At 43.6% G+C, this 23,626-nt stretch overlaps 1 protein-coding gene across 2 annotated transcripts in view; it reads left to right on the top strand.

The window, feature by feature from the left end:
- Positions 1-1,167: 1,167 nt before the first annotated feature.
- Positions 1,168-23,626, top strand: part of LOC306801687 (sucrase-isomaltase, intestinal-like) — a 58,961-nt gene continuing 36,502 nt past the window's right edge. For both annotated transcript variants that reach the window (XM_079304948.1, XM_079304949.1), the window contains exons 1-7: positions 1,168-1,251; positions 3,956-4,190; positions 4,607-4,709; positions 4,796-4,941; positions 14,571-14,739; positions 15,350-15,446; positions 16,463-16,575. In XM_079304948.1, coding sequence (XP_079161074.1) covers positions 1,206-1,251; positions 3,956-4,190; positions 4,607-4,709; positions 4,796-4,941; positions 14,571-14,739; positions 15,350-15,446; positions 16,463-16,575 — 909 coding nt within the window. In that variant the 5' untranslated portion in view covers positions 1,168-1,205. The remainder of the gene's footprint in view (positions 1,252-3,955; positions 4,191-4,606; positions 4,710-4,795; positions 4,942-14,570; positions 14,740-15,349; positions 15,447-16,462; positions 16,576-23,626) is intronic.

Below are 23,626 nucleotides of genomic sequence, written 5' to 3'. Positions count from 1 at the left end.
GATCTTGGTAGAATTACTTCCTTCTCTGCTCAGCTTGAAAGGAGATGAAAATACTGCTTACAGTTTGAGGTTACCAATGTATTCCAAGTTTTGATAGAAATGGATGATGAATGATATATATTATTAAAAAATAATGTATAAGTTAGTTAAAATAAGCAGCAGTACTACCATTTAGTGTTTGAATGTCATGCTTTTTAGCTACTCAAAGGGTTTACACAAATTATTTGGGACTATATCACAACCTTGGGCAAATTCCCAGTGGAGAGTGGATTTACAGGCAAGACTCATGAGAGGCTTTGTGTGCCTGGTGGATGGTCCCCGTTCCCCTTGGTTCGGTAGGTGTTGTGCCAAGCTGCACAAATGATACCAACAGCTTGGTGGGCCCTGGTTCTGGGGCTGAACACTCATGGCTGTGTGTGTAAGATGCATGTGAATATTGTGTTTTGCAACTGCAGGACAAAAGCCCTTGCAGACCTGGGAAAAGCCTCCCTCTGTCCAGCTGTGTGGCTGTGGCCTGAGCTGCAGATGTTCCTCTCCAGTGATGCCTGGCAGTGCACATATTTTGCTTCACTTATCTCCTGATAGGCACCAATGTTACGTAATGTATTCATAAAAATACCTGGTTTTAAATTTTTTTCTTCCAAAAAGGTGTTCCACCTAAAGCAGGTCTTAGGATAGAACAAAGCTTTCACACCTTTGCTCTGAAAGTACTTGCCATCAAGTAATTGGAAGAAAAATGTCATTTTGTAAAGGTCACAGTATCAGTATTTTGTTTCAATGGAGAATTCTTTGACTGTTTGTTTTTCTCCAAACTTCATCTGTGTTGTAAACCCACATACATGACAAAAGATGATATGAAATCAGAAAAAGGTAAGCACTGGACTCCCACTCTCTGAACATGTTTGTGTCAAAAAGGAAAAAGAAAGGTGGTCTCTGAAAAATTAATTTTCTAAGAAGTCATGAGGAAGTCATGTTTTCATCTCAAAGTTGGAATTAAAAAGTTGAGCCAAGTGTGTGGAAAAATTAAGACTAACTGGTCTTATCTACTTAGATACAGACAAGGTCATATGTTGCAATTAATCTCAAAGATATGAATGCTGAGAAAATATTTGCAGTGCTTCTAATTGTGTATCAAAACAAATGCTTATCATGCCCCTGCCTTGTATAAAAGGCTTCAGAATGCCTGTGGATGTTCTCCTTCAACCATGGCAGGGATGAGGAGCCTGTGTTTCTTGGCTGTTGTGCTTGCAGGTAAATACACCACATTTGTATTTTGTTGTAGGGTTCAAAAGCAGAGTGATGATAAATGTGATAAGGATAGAAGAGCTGTTAAAAGAGATGATTGCTTTCCATGTAGAAGGAGAGAACAGGCATGGCACTGACTCCACCTGAGGTGACTGTGGGAGGACAACAGAGCTGGCTTATTTAGAAATATGCCCCAGTCCTACAGTGTATTTAGCACTTGGGCACCAGCACAGGCAAAAGGGGATCAGTGGGATCATTCAGTTCCTGAAAGTTTAGTGCTTTGTTAGCTTTTTTTTCTGTAATTTTTACCCCAGCATACCAGAGGTTAATTTGGTCCATAGCATAGTAAAGGGAGAATACATATGATTTTACTGCTAGAGGAGGGAACCTCTGCAGCAAATGCCTTTGAAATATATGGATGAACCCAAAATACAAGGATTATTACTATTAAATTAAAATCTGTATGGTAATGCTTTAATTCCTTCCTTATGCCTTATTTTAAAATCAATGAGGATTATTTTTCATCTATATCTTTCCAACTGCCTTGCTTTAGCTTCTGTTCCCATGGAAATTATCATGGAAAAGCAGCAAGTAGCCATAGCTGTTGCTATATATTCAGCTGCTTGTTTGGATTTTGTCTTATTTGTACATTTACAGATATGGGCCATAAATGCAGTGAAAATGATGGATTTAAAATTATTTTTAACAGTAGGGAAGGAAGATTATATCTTCCCACTTGCTTCTATCATGTTTGTACTACAATAGAAGTAAATCTAGGAGCAAGGGATGAACAAGGTTGCAGCCCTATTCAGCTGCTCACACCTGCAAGTCTTTAATTTGCTGGGAAAGGTAAGCTTTCCATTAATGGGGGAAAAAATGGAAGAAATTTCTTGGCTTCTGCTGGGGCAATGTTTTTTTTCTTGAACTAGCTTTTTCATTCAAAATATCATTCATTAAAAGTATTTTACAATCCAAATTAGTTCATAAAAGTCTCTTGGAAGCCTGTGCTGTGTAAAATGACTCCACGTTAGTAATCTGCTGTACTCTGTTCAGTCATACTCTGGTTTCAGCAATGAAAACACTGCTGCTGCATTTGACTCCCATTAGAAAACACACCCCAAACCAAAATGAAATGATGAGTTTAGTTTATTTTGTGCTCCAAGAAGAAGTAGTTGAGGGATTCACAGAAGGATGCAGAAGATGAGGGATTGCAGAAGGATCATATTGCTATCATGCTTTAGATGAAAAAGAGGGTAAGAATTGAGAGCTTTTCTATTGGCAGGTCATGAGGGGTGAATGCTGGACAGAGAACAGTCAGCCTGTGGGACCTGACTCTCTGCCCCTGAAAACAGAGGTGGAAACCAATCCTGCCTGCTCAGCAGCTGGCAAAGGTTAACAGCCAGATAATTCCTGTTAATTCCAGCCTCTAGAAGATGATAATGAGGCACTGTGGCTGCGAGCTGTGAGCTCTGCTGAGCAGCCTGGGAGCATCAGACCTGAGTGCCAGATGTTCCTGTATAAAAGGGGCATAAGAGTTTTCTCAAAAAAAAAAAGTAGATGGCACTCCTGCTTTTCTGTGTTCAAATCCCCCACTTGGAAATCAACTCTGACATTGCAGCATGATGGCATTCTCTAGCGAAAATCTACTGTTTCATTCTGTAAATTTTTCCAGTATACATAATTACTGCTTGTGCACATCTGCTTGTAGAATTCTTTCTGTGGAGAAGCCCAGACTGCATCAGCAATCATGTTTTAGGCTTTCAAGCACACAACAGTCCACATGGGGAAAAAAAAAATTAAAGCAGAGGTATTAGTCATTTTGTAGAAAAGGGCAATTATCGTTCAAGTAGATTTAATCTTTGAATATTGCTGTAATGACTAAAATGACATAAATTAACTTCAAAATAAGTATGCTGCCTGTGATATGCCTGCTCTCTCTCTGAGAATATTTGCTAACAGCAGTTTGTCAGCACAGCAGGGAGGTGGTGGTGTGGTCCCCCTGCTCTTGGGAGGCTCTCAACCAGAGAGCTTGACCTGCAGCTGTAAAAAGGGAAAATTCAGCACCTTACTAACAGTTTTTTTTCATTATGATTCTGGGAGTGACTAATATATGCCTTTTCCTTTAGTGCTGGCATCTTCCCTTTACTCATAACCATACCTATATTAACACAAACTCCTAATACTACGTAGGTACAGTAGTCATACAATGCAGAAAAGAAACCAGGTATGAACATATACTCACTGTATTTCTATTTATATCATACAAGTGCATGCTGCTTATGACATACTTGTCTCTATAGATAGAAAACATCTGTGCATAAGTACACAGAAAATGTAACATTTTAGTATTGATAGCACTCTTTATTGAAGAACCCCTCCTGTTCTGCCAGCCTGCAGTGTTGCTTTCATGCCTCACCAGCAGCTTCATTACGCTGCGATTTAACTTTCTATGAGCTCTTCAAGCAAGTCGTGCTTCAGCTGAGCACAGGCAGCTCTGAGTGCTGAATAACACAGAGCCACTGCCTCGGCTTGTGAAAGAAAGCGGTGGATGCTCTGGCTCCATGATGAGCAGACAGCTGCTCTGCCATCATCTCGGTGCCAGGGATCGTGGGTGGGAGCCCTAAGATGGGGAGAAAGCACATCCCGAACAAGAGTGACCAAAGCTGGCAGCGCTGTGGGTTTAACGCGGTCTCGCTCTCTGTCCGTGCAGCCCTCGCCGCGTGCCGGGGCGAGGAGCAGGATGCGCAGTGCCCCGGCGCCGTGGCCGTGCAGAAGCGCATCGACTGCCACCCGCAGCCCGGCGCCTCGCAGGAGGCCTGCGAGGCACGAGGCTGCACGTGGTGCTCCAGCGACGTGCCCAACGCTCCCTGGTGCTTCTTCCCTGAGGACAGCCCCTACGGCTACGCCCGCAGCGGGAACGCCGAGAAGACGGACAAGGGCTGGAGGTGAGTGAGGCCTGGGCTCCTCGGGCCCCACGGCCTGGCGCCGGAAAGTTCCCCCAGCTGCTCCGGTGCACGTGTGACAGGGAGGGTAAGGGACACCTGGACACCTTTCCCTGGGCACATGCCGTAGAACTGGGGCTTGTGCTCTCGCCACACCACAGGTGAGGAAACCAGGTGTGGGCACAGAGTGGTCCCTCCCAACCTGGGAGCTGCGTGCCAGTAATCGGTGAGGTCTCCTTTCTTTGGTGGCTCCTATTTTATCCTATTTTTAGGAGGGCCTAAACTGACCTCAGGGATTATTTCTCTCACTAAGTCAATGATTTGTTTTTCGGGAGCTGGTTCCGAGTTGCTGAGGGGTTCCCCTGCCCTGCCCCAGTGGTGGATGGTGGTGGGCACCAACACGTGTGTTTCCACTGCAGAGTCACGCTGAACAAGCGCCAGGCCCTGACCCTCTTCGGAAATGACATTTCCCCAATTGTCCTGGAAGTGGAGTTCCAGACAAAGGACAGGCTCCGGTTCAGGGTGAGCACTCGAGGGGGTGGAATCATTTAACCAAAGCAACACATGCTAAGGAGTGATCTGACCTGTCCCTGCTTGCCTTGCTTTAGCTCTACGACCCCAACAAGGAGCGGTTTGAAGTCCCGCTGAAGATCAATGGCCCCGGGGTTACTGCTGAAGAAGCCAACTATGAGGTGGAGTTCTCAGAGGATTCCACGCACTTCACCATCAAGAGGAAAAGCACTGGCACTGTGCTGTGAGTACTACATATGATTCACATTGCTTTTTGCAAAAATTAGCTGTGATGGGCTGAGTGCTGTTTCCTTGCACTCTGTTGCTTGGGTCTGTGTGACAAGGGAGGTGTATTTACATGGCAGATTTATGCCTTGTCCCTGAAGGACTTCCATTATGAATAGGGGTATGTGCCTGTACAACAGACAGTTATCAATATGCATGTATAAAAGTTTATTCAGTAAGTCAAAAAGCTTCCAAAGCTACAATTTCATGGCTTGGGATGCTGGTAAACTCAACTTATCAAAGTAATGAGCTACAATTTCTGAAATTTGAGGTGTCAGGAACTGAGCACCAAATCTCCTGATACTCTCCAGCAGGCAGGTCTAGGAAGCTCAAAGCCACGGAGGCTGTGAACCTCTAATTTCCACTGATGTCAGTGAATGGCACTGGCTCTAGTTTGTCTCTTTGCAAATATACTATTTGTTTTCTCAAGCTAGTACTGTAAGTTTAACTTCAGCAAAAGCTCTCCTCACTAACAATTGTCACCAGGTGTCATAATTTCCCCTTTTCTTCCATCAATACATTGATTGGCTTCCATCAATACAACTCTAGGGCATTATGCTACTTAGAAAGAGAGTCCCAATGAAGGTGCATTCCTGCCAGCTGCTTTTGGGAATGCAGCAGTGAGCAATTTAAGGATGGCTTAACATGAGTGATGCAAATAATACAGCCTCTAGAATGGTCTCCAGATGGAACCATTATGCTGGGTTTTTAATGAGCTGACCATCCTTTTGAACTACAGTCTGTCTCATGGCGTCTCTTTATACATCGCAATCAATTCTGTAAAGTTTTATTTATGCAGTCTATTTTAAATGAATCTATTATGCATTACTCTGATAACAAAAATAATTAAATTTCTCATTAGACTTAACAGTTCTGTGTAAAGAGTGGGCTTTTGTTAAAGGCCCAGTTTTCTTCTTCTTCTTCATGTACAGGCTTATTGATTGGAATGCTGATGCAAGGGGTGAATGCATAACAAGTGGCTAGGTCATAGCACATTCCCATTCAGCCCTCCTCACCTTCACCTAGACCCTGAGGGTCTAGCCTGGGTTGATGAAACTTGAGATGTCCCAGCTAGGGAAAGGGGCCTGCCATGGAGCAGATGCAGGGTCTGCAAGAGGAATAGCTCCAGTGACAGGCAGAGGAACACAAGTCATTCCCAACCAAGCAGGTTTCCAGGAGGGCACATTCAGTGCCTGTTGTGGGCCTGGGGAAGCTTTCTTTCCCTCCATCTCCTTGTGCTCCAGGGCCTGTGTCAGCAGCAGCAGAGGTGTGGGCTGCAGCAGTGCTGTGCTGCGCAGGGAGGCAGAGGGCAGCCTTGGTTTGCAGCACTGGCACAGCAGCAGCAGTAATGCTCTGCTCTCCAGCATCCCCATGGGAAATTGTACACTGCCTCCAGACAGGTGAAGGAATGCTCCTGAAACCCAGCCAATCCCAAAAAGAGGAGATTATGGGGAAATATAATGCACAGATAATGGGCTTTTATCCTACAAGCAATGGCAAGGCTGCTCCCAAAATATTCTCACCAGCAGAAACACAGGATTTTGTGCACAGAAAGGGAACTCATATATTCCTGGGAATTCTTGTTTCATGTGAAATGGCACAGCCAGTACTGTAGACTGAAGGATCCTGTCAGGGAGCCATTCCTCTCACAGCTGAATGATATTTAGTTTAGTTATATTCCCCGTGTGAGGAGCAAAAATGCTTCCCCTTCATTTGTTTGCCTGTCCATCCTGTCAGAGTGAGGAAATGCAGGTGTTCAGAGATAGCTCCACAGCCTGTCTTAGAGTGATTTGCAATCTCCTTAGCCACCAAAAGAGCTGTGCAGATGGAATCTTTCAAAACAGGAAAGCAGGTTATATATCCTGGCCTAAAAGCTATGGGTGGCTGCATTTACTTTACTGGGAAGGATGAACCCTCAGCAATCAGCATTATAGGAGCATCCCCATCAGGATGTGCTTGACTGCCTGGGTCCAGGGGTGCAGTGGTAGCATCTGGCATGTTAAGTAGATTTTCATGTTAGTTCAACCTGCCCAAAGGCAGGTTTGAATGCTAAAACCCAAATCTTTTCCTTTGGGCTCCCTCCAGAATGGGAGCAGCTACTTCAGGGCACCCAGGCACCAAGCTGCACAGCTGGTGGCCTCTGTGCCTGGGCCAGGTTAGGGCAGGCTGTGCAGGAGGCTGTCCCTGAGATAAAGGCAATTGGGACACCTGAGGGACTTTAGCCTCCTGTTTTAAGATGAGAACAGCCATGGCCTTACTGTCTCAATGAACAGCTGAATCAATCATTGATTTCCATATGCACACAAACACTGCTCAGAACAGTCAATGTGGGCAAATACAGCCTCTCCAACAGGTGCTGCAGTTGCACTCCCCAGGTGTGGGTGGATAATAACTTGTATCTGCCAAGAGATCAGGTCTCTGCTGGACCTTTTAAATATCTCTGAGGAAAGCTTTCCCATTGTAAAACATTCCCAAATCCTCAGAAATCTGCTTTTCATTATGCTTCTTATCCCTTGCTAGCAGAGCCATGCTGCTGGATGACCTCCCCCCCCAGAAAACCCCAAATTCCCTGATGGTGCCCAACATGATCTGACACAGCTGACAGTCCACCTGGGAAGGGAGCAGCCTGTTCCAAGCAGAAACACAGTGTAGGTTTGGGTTGCTCTTTCATAGTCCACACCTGTATTTCCTTACCCTCCTTTCTGAGCTGCAGTGTCCTGCCATCTGTGTCTTTGTGCTGTAGGCTGTAAGCAATGAGGTGTCAGGCTCCTGTCTGTCTGCTTGACAGAAAACCCCATCCCTGCTCTGCCACTCGTGCACAGAGCCTCCTCCTTGTGAAGAATGATTTCGTTCTGTATTGGAAATGCTGCAGGGGAGAGGCAGAGGAGCCTTTGAGTGTGCTTTACGGGCGTTTCTCACGCTCACTGAATGCAGGAAGACGTAGCTGAGCTACCCCAGGAGGGCAGGACAAACTCAGGGCTCCGTGTAATCACAATAACAGGGGAGAGGAATAAACTATGTGAGGGGAGAGACATTAACAGCTGATTGCAAACCTCATGCAGAGCCAGGAGCAAGAATAAAAGGCCAAGTCCTGCTCCATTTTCAGCATGCTCCAAGGTAATCAGTTGGCAGCTGCTGCTTTGCCTGCATGGGGCGAAAATTAGACAGTCATGCAGGGAGATGATCCAGGCACTGCTGGGGGCTGCTGGGACCAGGAACTCTTGGGCTACCTTCCTCTCTCCTCCCAGTAATGCCTCTTCTCTTGCTCCCTCTTACTTTTCTCCTTCTCAGTCACTGCTGTCCTGTTCTCTATTCAATCCCGTCCTGTGCCTTTCTGCTCTGCTTTTCACCCTATCCAATGCTCCTGCTGTTTTGCCGCTAGCTAAGGGGGTAAAAAGGTGCCATGTCCACATCCACTAGGGAGATGCCAAGGGGATCAGCTTCTGCTCCCATCCAGACATCTGTTTTCCACAACAAAACTAGAAACCTGCATGTGATTTAAGGCTGCAAGTTCTGAACCATGAGAGACAGGGACTGATGCATGGATCTCCTGTCCCAGAGGTGAAGCTCCCAAACTACCATCTTTGTTGGGCAGTGGAGACTGCAGGGAGCCTCTTTTCACTCCCATCATAACTGGAAAAATAACTGTTTTGGCACAATTGGTGTAGTCAGTGGGAAAACGTTGTGTCAAGAGATTGGCTTTAGTTTAGTTAATCCTTGCTGATTTAGTTAATCCTGGTTGATCTTGCAATGGGAAGTTGTCCTATTGTTGGCAGGGGCCCTATATTAGTAAAACCAGAGACAAAATACTGTGTTGTAATAAGGGAGGTGAGGAAGCTAAGCAGCCTGTGAGTTGTTTTGTGCACATACACTCAGGTTAAGTGCTATTCTCCTTCCTGCTCCTGCCACACTAACAACAGCAACCACTGGAGGAGAAGTATCAGCTGGGAGCATGAAGGCTCCAAGAAAGCACAGATTTATTCAAGAACAGAGAGTAAAAGGCTGGGAACTGTTTGTGATAAATAACAAACACATGCTCATTTTGCAGTGTGTGATTACTCTGTGGCACTCATTTCCCCAGGGCAGCACTGGAACAGGAGGCCTAGCAGGATACACATTCAGGCATAATGAAAAAATCATCTGTAGGAAAATAAAACCCCCAAATACTTTTGTCTCCATGCTTCACAACATCAGTTAATTCTATGAAAACAGCAGAAACTTCCTGCACAAGCAGATTATTGCAAGACTGGCTCTGAGTGATATCTTATGCCTTCCTTTGGGATATCTGGCCTGGGCCATTGCTGGAGACAGGCTGCAGAGGGATGGACTACTGATTTGATTCTCCACTTTAATATCCTGACTTTTCCTTCATGATGTCACACAAATAATGGAAGGCAGAGCATTTTTGACAAGCCAGATAGGGACTACTTTCTATTAAGCATTTGGAATACCTTGTTTGCTATTGCACTTGGGAATATATTGCACAAATAACCAAAACCTAATCAAGATTTTCCCTAATTTTCAAAAAGGCTGCTGCAGAGTTCAACTGCCTTTCTTACTGTTTGTGGTAGTTAGCACAGACACCCCTTACCATGAAGATGCTTATACATAGGCAAGGCTATTATAATGATTTATAATGCTATTGTCATAACTGCAGTTTTGCTGAAAGCAAGGGGAGGAAATTCTATGCACCATGGGTAGAATGGGTTTGTTCCTAGTTTGTAAGAGCCATTATTTTAGTCTTCTAATCACTGAGATTTGTGTTACCTAGACAGGAAGTATTGTAGGTATATCACTTAGCCAAGTGTTTTTCAGAGCAAAAATTAAGCATTATGTATCCAGTGAGTTATAGGACATTTCCTAATATCACAAAAATGATTACAGTAGAAGTAGAGCAGAACTGTCAATAACTGTAAATATACTCTGCACTTTGTTTTTTATAAATGTCATGTTTGTGGAAAATCTGTTGATTAATCCTGCTGATTTTCTCCTCCTACTTGACAAATCACCTTCAAAGTAAGATAAACATACATAAATTCAGTCTTGGTGGGCCTTCTGCACTCCAGTGGTGTCCCAAGACTTACAGCCAAAAAGGAATACAGCTGTTGTGAAACAGTGTTATGGTCTAACCTCATCCAGTAGCTAAGCACCACACAGCTGCTTGCTCACTCCTGCCTGAAAGATGGAGAGAACTGGAAGGGTAAAACTGAGAAAACTCATGGGTTGAGACAAGAACAGTTTAATAAAAGGAAAAAAAAGTTGTAATAGTAGCAATAATAATAATAATAATAATAATAATAATAATAATAATAATAACAACAACAACAACAACGTCATTAAAGGAAAATAACAGAGAGAAAAATAAAACCCAAGAAAGAAAAGTAATGTGAATGACAACAATTACTCACCACTATCTGACTGATGCCTAGCAGTCCCTGAGCAGCAGTCTCAGCAGTCTGCCAGCCAACTTTCCTGGTAGTTTTAGTGCTCAGCCTGAAGCCATATGGTATGGGATATCCCTTGGGTCAGCTGAGGCCAACTATCCCAGCTGTGTCCCCTCCCTGCTACTCATGCACTCCCAGAGTCCTTGCTGCTGGGGCAGTGTAAGGAGCAGCAAAGTCCTGTTTTGCTCTGTTAAGAGCTGCTCAGCAGCAACTAAAATATCCCTGAATTATCAACAGCTTCCAGCAAAAATCCAAAACATCACCCCATAACAGCTACTATGAACAAGGTTAACTCCAGGCAAAACCAGCAGTCAGTGGAAATATTTTTAGCGATCTGAGATCAGTGGAAAACCATGGAGATCTGGGCTCCTCAGGTGATGCTCCTCAGGAGCTGAAGTGTGTTGAGTCAATAAGTGTATTTGAGGTTCATTTGAAAATAGGATGTGTGCTCCTCACTCCCTAAGATGATTTAGCACTTTATGGGCAGCCTGTGCATACTGTGGTAGCCCAGGCCCTCTGGAAGGGTGAGCCCAAGTTTTGCCAGGAGGCTTAGACCCCCTTTTTGGATAGCCATGTGAAGTTACAACTAAATTTGCACAGAGCTAATATGCAGGGTTGTCAGGAGACCAAAAAAAGCAGATGTTTTAAAGTACGTTTTTCTCCAAGTGACTGAGGGGACCAGTTATTTTCAGCTTAAGATAATGAGCTCAGTTCTCCAGGATTCATTGTAACAGGAAGAAAAAAGACCAAATCTCTCCCAACTTAAAATTCTTTTCGAATGTCGAGATAATGTATGATGCCTGTACAAATGATGTATTCTATGTGTCCCAAGTCTCCTAATTCTGGAGGTTTTGTAAAACCACCTTTAGAAGTGCCACCAGCTGGTTGCTCACAGCAGTGCATCAGTGCTTTGAGCCATTGCACACACTGCAGTCATTGGACTTCCATGACCCTCAACAGAGCAGAGAGGTAAATTGCTGTGTCCAGTTTGTATCACAAAGGATTGATGATTGCACTCCTGAAAACCATCTTGTACAGCCTTTTAGTCATCCCATTCAAACATTGTGACAATGTTAGTCATGAACTTCAACATGAACAGGACGTTTTCTCTATCTGCCTACTCATCTTCCTTTAATACTACTTCCTTGGTCCACTCCAGTTATATTTCATTCTGATAGGCAGGGGCTTGACTGCTGGGTGTGAGACTAGTTCCCTTGCTAGCCAAAAATGTTAATTTTTGCAAAGACATTTTCAATCTGAGTCATTAATTTTTTTCCTGATAAGAAGTTAAAAACTTGAGAGGCTTACTCTTTAGTATAGTGCACTGTGCATGCTTTATCAGTCAGGGTCCTTGGGCAGGCAACAGCTGACTGTTCACAGACAATGGGCCAGGCAGATGTGTGGGGAGGCTGGTTTGTATTTCCACAGGCAGGAATGTTCCTACCACAGACACACTAACAGGTTAAGACTTTCAGCAGTAAATGTGACTGCAGCTATTACCTCTTCTGCAAAAAGAAGTGTTCTTGTCCTCTTGTCTGCCTTGTCTAACTTACAGAGGTTGGATTTTTGACAGCAACTCTTCAGCTGTGGTTTTAGACTTTTTTAGACCATTTCTGTAGTCCATCACACTGCTGTTATGGTTCATAGGACTCTTGGAGGAGAACCACACTAATTCCTGTAGACATGATGTCATTTTATGCTCCTGTTTTCTTCCTTCTACTAGCTTTAAGCTAGCAGGAGGTAAGGTGGGAGATATATGACATTTTCTTTTATTGTATCCAAGGGTTTAAGGAATGGCAGATATAATTTTTTTTTCCTTTAAGTAATTGCTCTTTGCCAGCACTACATGAGCAAAGACATAAAGTAGCACAACAGCCTACTATAATGTGCTGGAGATCACAAGGACTCTGGAGACTGCTTGGGAGAGAAGGCAGAGAGTAGTACCAGAGGAAAACAGAAAACCTGTCCGTACTCTCCTTCAGATGGAAATGACATAATGATGCCTGTAAAAAAAAAAAGTCATTGCAAACCTTTATATGCCATGGTTAATGCTATATTTAGCACATAGCTATGCTAGCATGTGGAGCTCTAGGGAAAGACAAGGCTGATGGAGAGCAGTGCTGGTGGCACAGCATGAGGGGCAGTTCTGGTGGGGGTGGCAGCCCCCTGGGAGCTGAGCCATGGAGAGGTGCAGAGCAGGGCACTGTTATGGCAATGTCATGCAGAGGTCAAGGGGGTGACAGCTGCTTGAAGGAATGCAGGAGTCATAAACCAGCTTTTCCACAACATGTAAAGATATGGGAAGAGGGCTTGTTCCTAGGGTTGTCAGTCACCCTCCTGGTCAGGGAGGGGTCTTGCTGAGTTGAAGGGATGCTTTAATGCCATGGTAACACTAAGTGTTCTCATGATAGGAAATGTCCATGCTATAATATGGGTACCACAGATGGACAAATAAATCCTCATGTCCTCTGAACAGACATCATGGGGAGAGCTCAATGACTAAGGGCAGATATTTAAACTCTTCCCAAAGCATTTCCCCTTTGGCATAGTTTGAGTTTTCCATAACCCTGTGGTCTGCTTAGAGCAGTGACCCTTCCTGTCTTGGCACAGAGCAGAGCTGTGTGACAGGCTTCCTTTGGGCAGGAATATATCTCCAGAGCCCATCCCTATTCCTACACAGCAGCTGCTTCTTGCAGAAAGGCCTCTATTTATCAAGGACTGGATCTGATTCTCAGGGATGTTTTGCATGCATAACCCTCCTGAAAGAAAATAATTTTATTCGGTATTGCATGTAGGTGGAGATGATAGAAAGGAAGGAGGGAGTGGTTCCTGCTGCCAAAAAAAAAAAAAAAAAAAAAAAAAACATATCAAGAGTTATATGCAAATTCTTCCTTTTCCTGCTTGTAAGGAAGGGCAAGTAGACTTTTTAAAAAATACACAGACCGTTTAGTATTTGTGTGCAACTTTGGATTTATCTAGGAAAATTTAGGGACAGTTTGTGACTGTGTTTTGCATAGAGAGACAAGGGACTGCTTTTGGCATCCCCCATGAGTAGCTGTCCCTGCAGTCTCGTTGGGAGAGCCTGCCAGTGGGAGCAGTGGTGCCCTCCCAGCCCTCCCAGCAGCAGGGACTTATCCCCAGGCAGGGCTGCTGGTGGCACAGGTGGCAGGCCACCCACCAGAGCACTCCCCTCAAGGGAGTAGAGCTGCTCCCCACCAGCACTACCCATCTCCCATTTCTCTGATTTACCAGTCAATTTGATCAACCATTTAATTTTGTCAAAATCATTGACAGAAGAACATTAAAAAGAGAGTTATGCCACTTCTGTGCTCTATGGCTTGGGCTCATTTATTTTAATTAGCTGTAACAAATTCATGGTTAAACAAGGCTCGAGAGGGTGCTATCTAAATGAGCTACTCATGGCATACACAGGACCATTAACAAAACACTTCTCCACAGCTTGACTATATTCTCCCCCATCTAACTTGCAGCTCATTATAGCTCTAGAGATAGAAAACAGAATGTAGCACCTAATTAAAATGTGAGCCTGTGTCCGCAGATGATTCAATAGAAATAAATGCATTAAGCTGGTGAGAGAAGCAGGAGAGAGTCATCACAATAAAAACATCTTGTTCAAGCAGAGTCTGGAGAAAGCTGTACCTCTATTTTAGGCACCTGCATGAAGTTGGGGATATTCAGGTCCTGATACAGCAAAACATTTAAAAAAAGCTGGTAAAATGTGTGTTGTTCTCATTAAGTATTCTGAACTCTACTGTGTAATAACAATTTTTAGCCTTTCATGTTGGTTGTCATAGAAATAGCACAAGCAACTACTTATTTTGATAATAGATTTATAGTCTGTCTTCTGTTGCTTTAGTTGCTCTTTTCAAAAATTATATTGATGCACTTTTTTTGCGTAAGTAGATGAGATATCTTCAACCATTGCAAGATTAATTTAATGTGTTAGGTTAAGCGTGTTAGATGCATGCATAGAATTTAATGGATTTTTAATACTGTTATTCTCTGAAATACATAAAAAGTATAAATAGCCAGACATAAACTTAAAATGAAACCTTAAATGAAACCTAAATTTAAACCTTCCAAAGAGAAGCAAACTAATCCTGTCTCCCTCTGTTTGTCACAGGTGGGACAGTCCCCTGATTGATCTGTTCTTCTCCAACCAGTTCCTTCAGATCACCACCGCTGTGCCATCCACTTCTGTGTATGGGTTTGGTGAACATGAGCACCCTACCTTCAAGCACAACATGGACTTTGTTACCTATGGCATGTTCTCCAGGGACCAGGCACCAACGGTAATTCACTCTATTCAACACATTGTCCTTGCTTGTGTCACCAAAAAGAGGTGGCAAACATGGAATGTCACAAGCTTTGCAGGTGTCATCAGTTTTAATTAAAGACAAAGCCATGAATTGTTTTGAGGGAACTTTGAAATCTTTTATCAGAACCTTTCTCAGAGTACAGTTTTCAGAAAAAAAAAAATAGTGTGCCAAGATCCTGGTTCAGGAGAGCTTTGCGTTTCATACTAGGATGTATCCCTGTTCATCCAAACAAGCTGGACTCCAGCAGGACTCATTAGATATTTGGCTGAACTGGAGTCAGTGGTTAATGAGTCTGTTTAAACTAGAAAAGTAGATTCTTACTCATGCCATTTTGAAGGGTTTGGCAGAATATCAAAAGTTTAACTTGGAAAGACTAAAAAAATTCCATTGTGATAATGTAGAAAAAAATAACTCTTCTCTGTCAATTTGACTTCACACCAATTTAGATGAAAAAATCCCCAACCTTTCAAAATACGTCTCTAACTGAATAAATTTATTTCCTTCTCTGTGAATATGCATCTACCTGACAAAAGCTATGAAAAATAGCAGTCAAGTCATACCTCCTGTGTTGTTTATGTTTCAGTCATTTGCCAACCTCTATGGAGTTCACCCTTTCTATATGTGCGTGGAACCAGACTCCAATGCTCACGGTGTTCTCCTTCTGAACTCCAATGCACAAGGTAAAAATATACATGGATTCCCTATATAGACTGCATATAGAAATATGATGGGTTAGTAGGTATGAAATACTGTTTTACTGATTGCTTTTTCAATGGGATACAAATATGAGTGACTGTGCTCTAACTAAGCTTACTGGACTAATAGATTTTTAAAAGATTTTTCAAAGGGATTTCAGCAGAATGAATTTTTAACAAGGAATCTGGACACTTTTAGACATTTTCAGGGAAAATACATTCTCAACTTTTTTTAATGAGAATAGATGCAAATAGAGGGAAAAAAAGAAGGTGGAAGAAATTTCCCCTGAGATTGGCATAACGAAATCAAATCAGTTTAGGTTAGTCCTATATTCTGTCTTTGGAGAATAGTTTTGTATGTTGCCATGGTCACCTTACTGCATTAATCTAGTGGTATAATTTCAGAAAAGAGGAATCTTCACTTTGTCTATAAAATCAGTTTCCCCTGGCAGACAATGGTTTTCTATAAGATTAAAATAGCATAGAGGAACCCTAAACACAAACTTGTTGATCCTTTTTATGAATATGAAATGGAGACAAATGGATCTATGCAATGTACTCTGTGTAGGTTTCTGTGATTTATTGCTGTTGCATGTCAGTCTGAAAGCAGAGATTACAGAAACACAGGGTAGTGGCCTGCCTACCTTCAGGCCCTGCTTGCTCATCCAATCATGCCCACAAGGTGCACAGCAGAGCCTAGTGCACACACACCTAGGATGGATAGGATAGAATATTACAGTTGGAAGGGACATAAAACATACTTATAGAACAACTTCCTGAACACTTCAAGGCTGACCAAAAGCTAAACATGTTGTTAAGACATTGTCCAAATGCCTCTTAAACAATGGCAGGCTTGGGGCATCAACAACATCTCTAGGAAGCCTGTTCCAGCATTTACCCACCCTCAGTAAAGAAATCCCTCCTAATGTTGAGTCTCAGACTCATATATAGTATAGTGCAGAGCTGGTTTGTACTGAGGATCTTTTTTCCCCCCCTTTTAGATGTTACTCTGTCTCCAAACCCATCCTTAACTTTCCGCACTATTGGAGGGATCCTCGACTTCTATCTCTTCATGGGACCGACTCCTGAAAGCGTGGTTCAGCAATACACTGAGGTGAGTAGAAAAGTGCACATGGAGCAGTGCCTTGTAGCACAGTCCTGCCAGTATCTGGTGCTATCACAGGGTAGTGCAGCCAGAGCTTTGTCCTGAGCCATTCATACAAAGCTGCAGCTTCAGATCCATGGGAAAACTGGAGTATGCTCCAGCATCTGTGAACAGTCTGTCTGAGTGTCACAGGCTGTTCAGTGCACATCTCCAACATTTCCTGCAATATGCCAGGATGGGATGCAGGAGTGCACTAAAGAGATGATTAGAAAGAAATCTGTCTAAGATTACTCCTCTCTGGGCCATCACAGTTTTATAGTCTTTGCTGTATGACACGACTGCATTTTGACACTGCAGGCTGAGAAAAAAAAACTAGGGAGAGCACAGATGGGAATGTTTGGGAACTTCACATATGCTGGATTTCAGAGATATTGAAGGGACTTTAAAATCTTCAAGCCTTTATTTGGCTTAAAAGTGAAACCTCTTGCTGATTTTGAAGTCATCAGGCTGTTTTTCACTAATGAAACCCATATAATTGCATTGGAGTATAAATACATATAAATGCATTGTATAAAAATGCATTCATTGCTGTCTCACAGAGTGTAACTACTTGCTATCCAATTGCCCAACGTTTTCCAGAGAACTGAGAGTACATATGCAGATGGCTGTTTTGGAAGTGTACATGCAATTCTTATCTAGTGAGGACTGTGCAGACAAAACAGATAACATGTTTTTTCCTGGTCACCAAATGGTGCTTCAGCTGCCACTTGAGATCCAAGCTGTATACATAAAGAAATCAGTGTCAAACCTAGAGTGTGGAGTAAAGCTGGATTAAGCATGTTACTGTGAGAAGGGGGTCACTGTGCAGACCCTGAGGATAAGGCTGAACAGGGTAGGGCATCCCAAAGCCAGGTACTCAGAACTTACAGCAAGATGTGCCACCCCTTAAAGGGGCCTGAGCTCTGATCTTTAGCAAACATTTTGTCTTTCTCAGCTTTTTAAAAACCTCCCTATACTATTTGCCTTCTTTTAAAGTGCCTGTATGAGAACAGAAATATTGTGGTTTACAGTGAAGGAAAAAGATGATTTAGCCCAGAAGGAAGGTATTTCTGGGTTCTGGTTTGGTGAAGGAAGGGATAAGACTTGTTAATGATGCAGTTTTGGGAAGGCTGGACCTTCTCTGGGTTGGTGGGCCCTGCTAGATCTTCCTTTTCCAAGGAGAGGTTCAGGTGCTAACTCCCAGACAACTGAGAGGCTGATGGTGCTCCTCCATGTACTGCAGCAGGAGCAACTGCTCTGTTGCTTGGAGGTTTCCAGCTCCTTCTGCACATCAACCCTACCAGCTGGCTGTCACAGTTTAACTCCAGCTGGCAACTCAGACCCAAATAGCAACTCACTCAGTGGGATGGGGGAAGAGAATCCAAAGGGTAAAAGTGAGAAAATTCGTGGGTTGAGATAAAGACAGTTTAATGGGTAAAGCAAAGCTGTGCATGCAAGCAAGGCAAAACAAGGAATTCATTCACCAGTTCTCAGGAGCAGGAGGGTGTTCAGCCACCCCCAGGAATCAGGGGAATGGCTGAACATGTGATCATTGTTGGGGAAGACTAATGCCATCACTCCGAATATCCTGCTCTCCCTTCCTCTTCCCCCAGATGTATGTGCCAAGTATGAAGCATTTGATATGGGGCATCCCTTGGGTCAGCTGGGCTCAGGTCTCCTGGCTGTGTCCCCTCCCAAACTCCTTGTGTACCCCCAGCCTCCTCACTGGTGTTGTGAAGTAAGGGGCAAAGAAGGCCTTGACTCTATGTAAGCTCTCAGTAAAATCAAATACATTCCTGAATTATCATCACTATTTTCAGCACAAATCCAATAAAACAGCCCATACCAGTTACTATAAAGAAAATTAACTCTATCCCAGCCAAAACCAGCACACACCTTCTCTGATGCCAGTGCCACAGACCAGCAAGCAAACTGGGCTTTTAACTTACACATGGGTAATAAAACCAGGGGGGCAAAAAGTACAGCATCTTGCCCCCAGGCTGGAGCTTTGATCCCCATTTGAAGGGAGTTAGTGCAGCAGTATGAAGGAAATTAAAGCCATGCCTGTTCCTTTTCAAAGTCTCTTACTGGTGTTTGAAGGCAGCATTTCTGTGGCTTAGCAGGTGGTCAGCATCTGAAAATAAAATGAGAGAGTTCTCACTCCCCAGCTGATGGGTAGTGGCAGCTCACTTTCCACCCATCTCTGGAAATGGAGCTGGAGCAAAGAAAACAAGGTAAAGGAAAGCAGTGGGTGTCTCCTAATAAGACATGTCACATGCCAGGACAAAAAAAAACCCTGTTCTGTATTCTTTGAGCTTGTGCTCAACCCTCTAGGGAATCTTAAAGAATGCATGTTAGTAATTTCAATGTGAAATAATAACTTCTTCAGTAAACATCCTGAAATTCCAAGGTCAAAAATGTTACAATTACCATATTATTATTCTCTGGGGTAATAATTTGGCTTTTATGTACAAGATATGTGGGAAGGTGAAGGAGACAGAAAAGACTTTATTTTTCAATTGTTTTTTCTGTCACACTGAGAGGATTTTCCCTGTGCAGTCATTGTCATGCTGTGGGGAAAGAGAAGGGATAGAGAGAAGAAGTGTGACTGATGTCTGCAAGGTGCTGCTCAGCAGCATGGCTGGGCTCTCAGCTGTTTGCAGAGGTCTCCTCTGAGGATTGGTGTTTTGGGAGCTCCTGGCTGCAGGGTGCCCTGGTGGGACCAGGTTGCACTGCTGCAGAGCTGGGTGGAACAGAGCCTGCCTCCCTCCTGAGCAAGCTTCTGCCCAGTCACTGCTTTCTGCAGGGACCACTCATTTTATCTCTCCAGGATGGCCTCACTATAGCAGGGTGGCCAGGTGGCAGCAGATGCACAGCTAACAAGGGAGCTGTTTCCAGAGGAAAGTGCTTTATACCTTTCCCAAATGTTTTCAGCCATTGCCCTCGGTGCCACTTCAGTATCTGAGCCACCTCTCTGCCCCTGCTATGCTTGTTTCTGTTGTGTTTCTGAGAGGTTTAGGAACTTACCTCTGCTCTGTGCTTTCACATGGCTCCCCCCAAACCAGTGAGTTAGGACAGCTTGGTAACAAAGCTCTTTATCTGGCTTCTGGAGCATGCAAGGTTTCCCACACACCTCTCCAGGTTGTCATCAGCACCCAGGGTGATCCATGGACTCTTGGCCAAAGCTGCTGGGTCTAGACTGTGCCATGAGCAGGGCTCTTGGCTCTCTGTATGGTGATCAGGGCTGATGGCATCTGCCCTGCCAAGAGCCACCAGCCTTTTTGCATCCTTGGAGTGAGGACAGGTAACAGCAAAAGCTGTGGTGGCCCTGGATGCCAGCCTGGGCTGGCCAAGGATAATCTGCTTTAAATGGGCTCCAAGAGTGAGGCAAGGGTTGAGAAGGGAGAGATGTAAATGCTGGTACCTCTGTCCCTCTGCTGTGTGCTGCATGGAGCAGAGGTGAGCTGTAGGATGCATTCTGCCAGTGGCACCAGAGTGCTACAGCAGGGGCAGCAGCTAGAGGAGATGTGCTGGGTATGGTCCTATGGGAAGGAGGAGCCTCCAGCCCAATTTTTCTGCTCCCTCCTGTCCCTGAGCCCAGCTGTGTGGGACATTACTCCTGCCACAACTAAGACATCTAAGATTGTCCTGCACAGCTCTCTACAAATGACAGTGATCACATTTTTCTCCTACTGCAGAGGAGGTCTGGTGTGCAGAACAGTTATGTAACACAGATCTCACTTTTAACAGCAAACACCTCAGCTTGCATGAGGGTGAGAAAAAGCAGTAACAAGCTAAAGAATTCAGGCACTGACCTGAGACTGGTGAGGCTCTGCAGTCACACCTAATACCAGGCCAACATTACCACCACTGGTGGCCTTCCAAGAACAGACCAACAGTGCATAGCAGTAGTGTATGAACTCCATAACAAGACACTCAGGAATGTTAGGGTTCAAAAACCAGATATCTAATAGCTCTTGGGCTAGCTCAGTCAGTAGAGCATGAGACTCTTAATCTCAGGGTTGTGTGTTTGAGCCCCATGTTGGGCACCAATCTATGAGACTTATTTTTGGGTGGACAGTCATCAGGAAAAACTCAGGAGCTCTCTATATTCTGTGCTTGAAGTTTGTAGTTTATTGTAAGGGCCTGAGTATATAGGGTCCTGCTAAGAGCTGCCAGCCACAACTCAGAGCAGGACAGAGAGTAAGAGAGAGCAATTTCCCCCTTTACAATACAATAAGTCATCTGTGTTGAATATTCTAATTTCCACTAGCCAATCTACTACAAAATACAAATTTCCTAATATTTGCATGCAACCTATAGGAATTGCTATGTTACCATGTTTTATTGCTTTCTTATCTATAAACCTTATCTCTAAACCTTTTCTGCCATATTTGGAACAGGATGTCTGCTGGCTCTTTGTTATTTGTGGCATTTGGTATTACAAAGGAAACAAAGGAAAGAGGCCTCAAACATTCACTTTGTTGCTCTCAGTCCCCCAGTTGAAAACTGCTATAATTTCTATTTCACTTATGGTTTCAAAATCTTTCGCTAAGGTTTTCCTATTTCCTCATTCCCAACAACAATGGATTTGTTATTTTATCACAAATTATCCAGTTGTAAGTGAGCGATTATCCAAGCTGTAAGTGAGCATACTGTAAGTCTCCTAATTGTGTTTGAAGAGAAAATTGCTGGTTTGTTTCTTCCTTACAGAAGTGTGGGTGAGTTACAGGTGTAAGGGACCTCAGAGGTCTCTAGTCCACTCTCCTAATGGAGAGGTAGCATGAGGAACCTGCTTGCACATAGATTTTATCACAGATAATTCAGTGGGAGTCTCGCAGCTGAATTGCCCAAGAAGGAATAAACAGCTGATAATTGTTTTGTGCAGGAAAAAACAAGATTCGAAGACCTTGGCATTGAAAATCCTTGATTTTCTTTACATTCCTGAAGTTGTGAGCATCTTCTTTATGGTTCAGCAGCTGCAGGTCCTTTCTTTTTGCTCTCATAAATCAAATCCTAGCTTCTGTTAATAGACTGTGAGTGAAGGTTACCCTCTAATTGACTGGGTGCCCACAGCAGTCAGCTGCTTGCCTTAGTCATAGATGAGCTGGGTACAGATCCGTGGGCCACAGAAGCACTTGTGGAATTTATCCACTGCATAACTATACAGAAACACCAAACCCAGTGCCTTAGCCCACTTAGGTTTTATTGTTTCCTCCTATATCTCCTCTTTGAAGAAAGGGAGTTGGAGCAAATATCAAGCTTCAGAAATCATTTTGTGATTGTGGCTCATTAGGCTATAAGATTAGCAATTTGCATTGCTGGACAACTCAACTCCTTTTGTGAGCACAGAAAAAAGTATCTCTCTCCAGCCTCTGTGATATATAGGGAAAACTCTGCAGCTGAGTCTCTCTCATCATAGTCTTTGGTCATAGTGTTAACAGAATAGGATCCTGATTTACTGTATAGAATTTATAACCTAGTTCATATCATTGATGCTCATATTAATAATATTATTTGTCCAATAATCCAACACAGGAAAAATTAATACAGATCACCTGTTCCCTAGACACAGGTTATATTTGTTAGATATACTTGTTTCCACTGAAGTTCTACTGAACTTTAATCTTATCACTAAATCCTTCCAGGGTACCTCCTTGATACATCAGCTCTCAGGTGGCTCTGAAAAAAATAATGGAAAAAAACCCCCATACTGCCAAGTTAGGTAAACATGGAAAAATTAACAGTGAATTTATTAAGCATCAGAAGTTATTTAAGAAGCAAGTGCAGGAAGAAATCTGGAACAGAAAATAGGATTTTTTTATTTTTTACTGTTTCTGCACTACCATATCTTTGCACTTTTCTTCCCCCTCATTTTGGATACCCCATATGTTCACTGTTTCTGCATTTTGCTCCCTCAGTTCCCCTGCCATACCCCATCTACCTTTTTTGATTCTATAGGAGTCAGTTTTGCCAAGCAGGCTTTCTCTGGCTGCTGCACTTTCTGATGATTTGTATGCAGAATGCAACTATATGAATTAACTAGATCCTAAATATATATCAAATCCAGCTTGAGATTTCAGGTTTGCAAAATTACATTCCTGCCTCTGCTGATCCATCTGTGAGTGGGTACCATATGTCAGTTACTTTATCAGGAAGCTTCAGGGGGATCCATTAGAGAGAGTCCACAGCATAATTAGAAAAAAAGAACATTTGTTTTCCCAGCTGCCCTGTTTTCATCCTTTCTCTTCAAATGTTCTGCTGGTTTCAATTAAACTCACCATAGATGCACCAGCCTGGTGAACCTGGAGAACTAACTGCTTTAAAAACTTAATATCTTCCTTGCAATGTAGATATTTTTCTGTTGGTTCAGCTGTAATCCCAAGCTCCTCGAGGGATGCTGTCACAAAATACTGTCTCACTCTGTGATCCACAGTGACACAGCACCATCCCATAAGGTGAGCAGGGGAACCTCAGCAAACCCCAGTGCTGGGGACATGCCCTTTTGGAAGGGCTCTGACTGACACACCAGTGGCCACAGCTTCACCTGCAGCCCCACTGCTCTCCACCTGGATGCTTGACAGGTGGAATAAGCCAATCCCCATCCAGCTCTTTAAATGCATTGCATTGGCAATGTCCCAGACTGACTGTCCTCCAGCCAGGAGTGACTCAGGATATCACAGGATCCAGAGCAGAGCTGCCCAGCAGTTCCCACTGCTGCTGCCCAGGTTGGTCACACCTTTTCCATTTCCCAGCCTGCTTGGGAAGAGGCAGCAGATGCCATGCAGACATCCTGCCAGGGCACAGGGCTCTGCATTTAGCTGCAGGATTAATATTTATCAGCCAGTTTTCCCTATTTCTCTTGTCCAAGATCAGAAGCCTGTGCACAAAGCGTTTTATTTCATTAGGGAGTTCTTTTGTTTTGGTCTGTTTTTTTAACCTTGTTTCTAGAGGTCATTCTCTGTTTATAGTACAGAAAGCCAGGGCTTTATATGCATCTGCTTTAGGAGCACAAAATGGT

The sequence above is a fragment of the Erithacus rubecula genome, assembly GCF_903797595.1.
Source record: "Erithacus rubecula genome assembly, chromosome: 4".
Classification (NCBI taxonomy): Eukaryota; Metazoa; Chordata; class Aves; order Passeriformes; family Muscicapidae; genus Erithacus; species Erithacus rubecula.
Note: the sequence above shows the minus strand (reverse complement) of the source record. Positions and strands in the feature narration are given on the sequence as shown.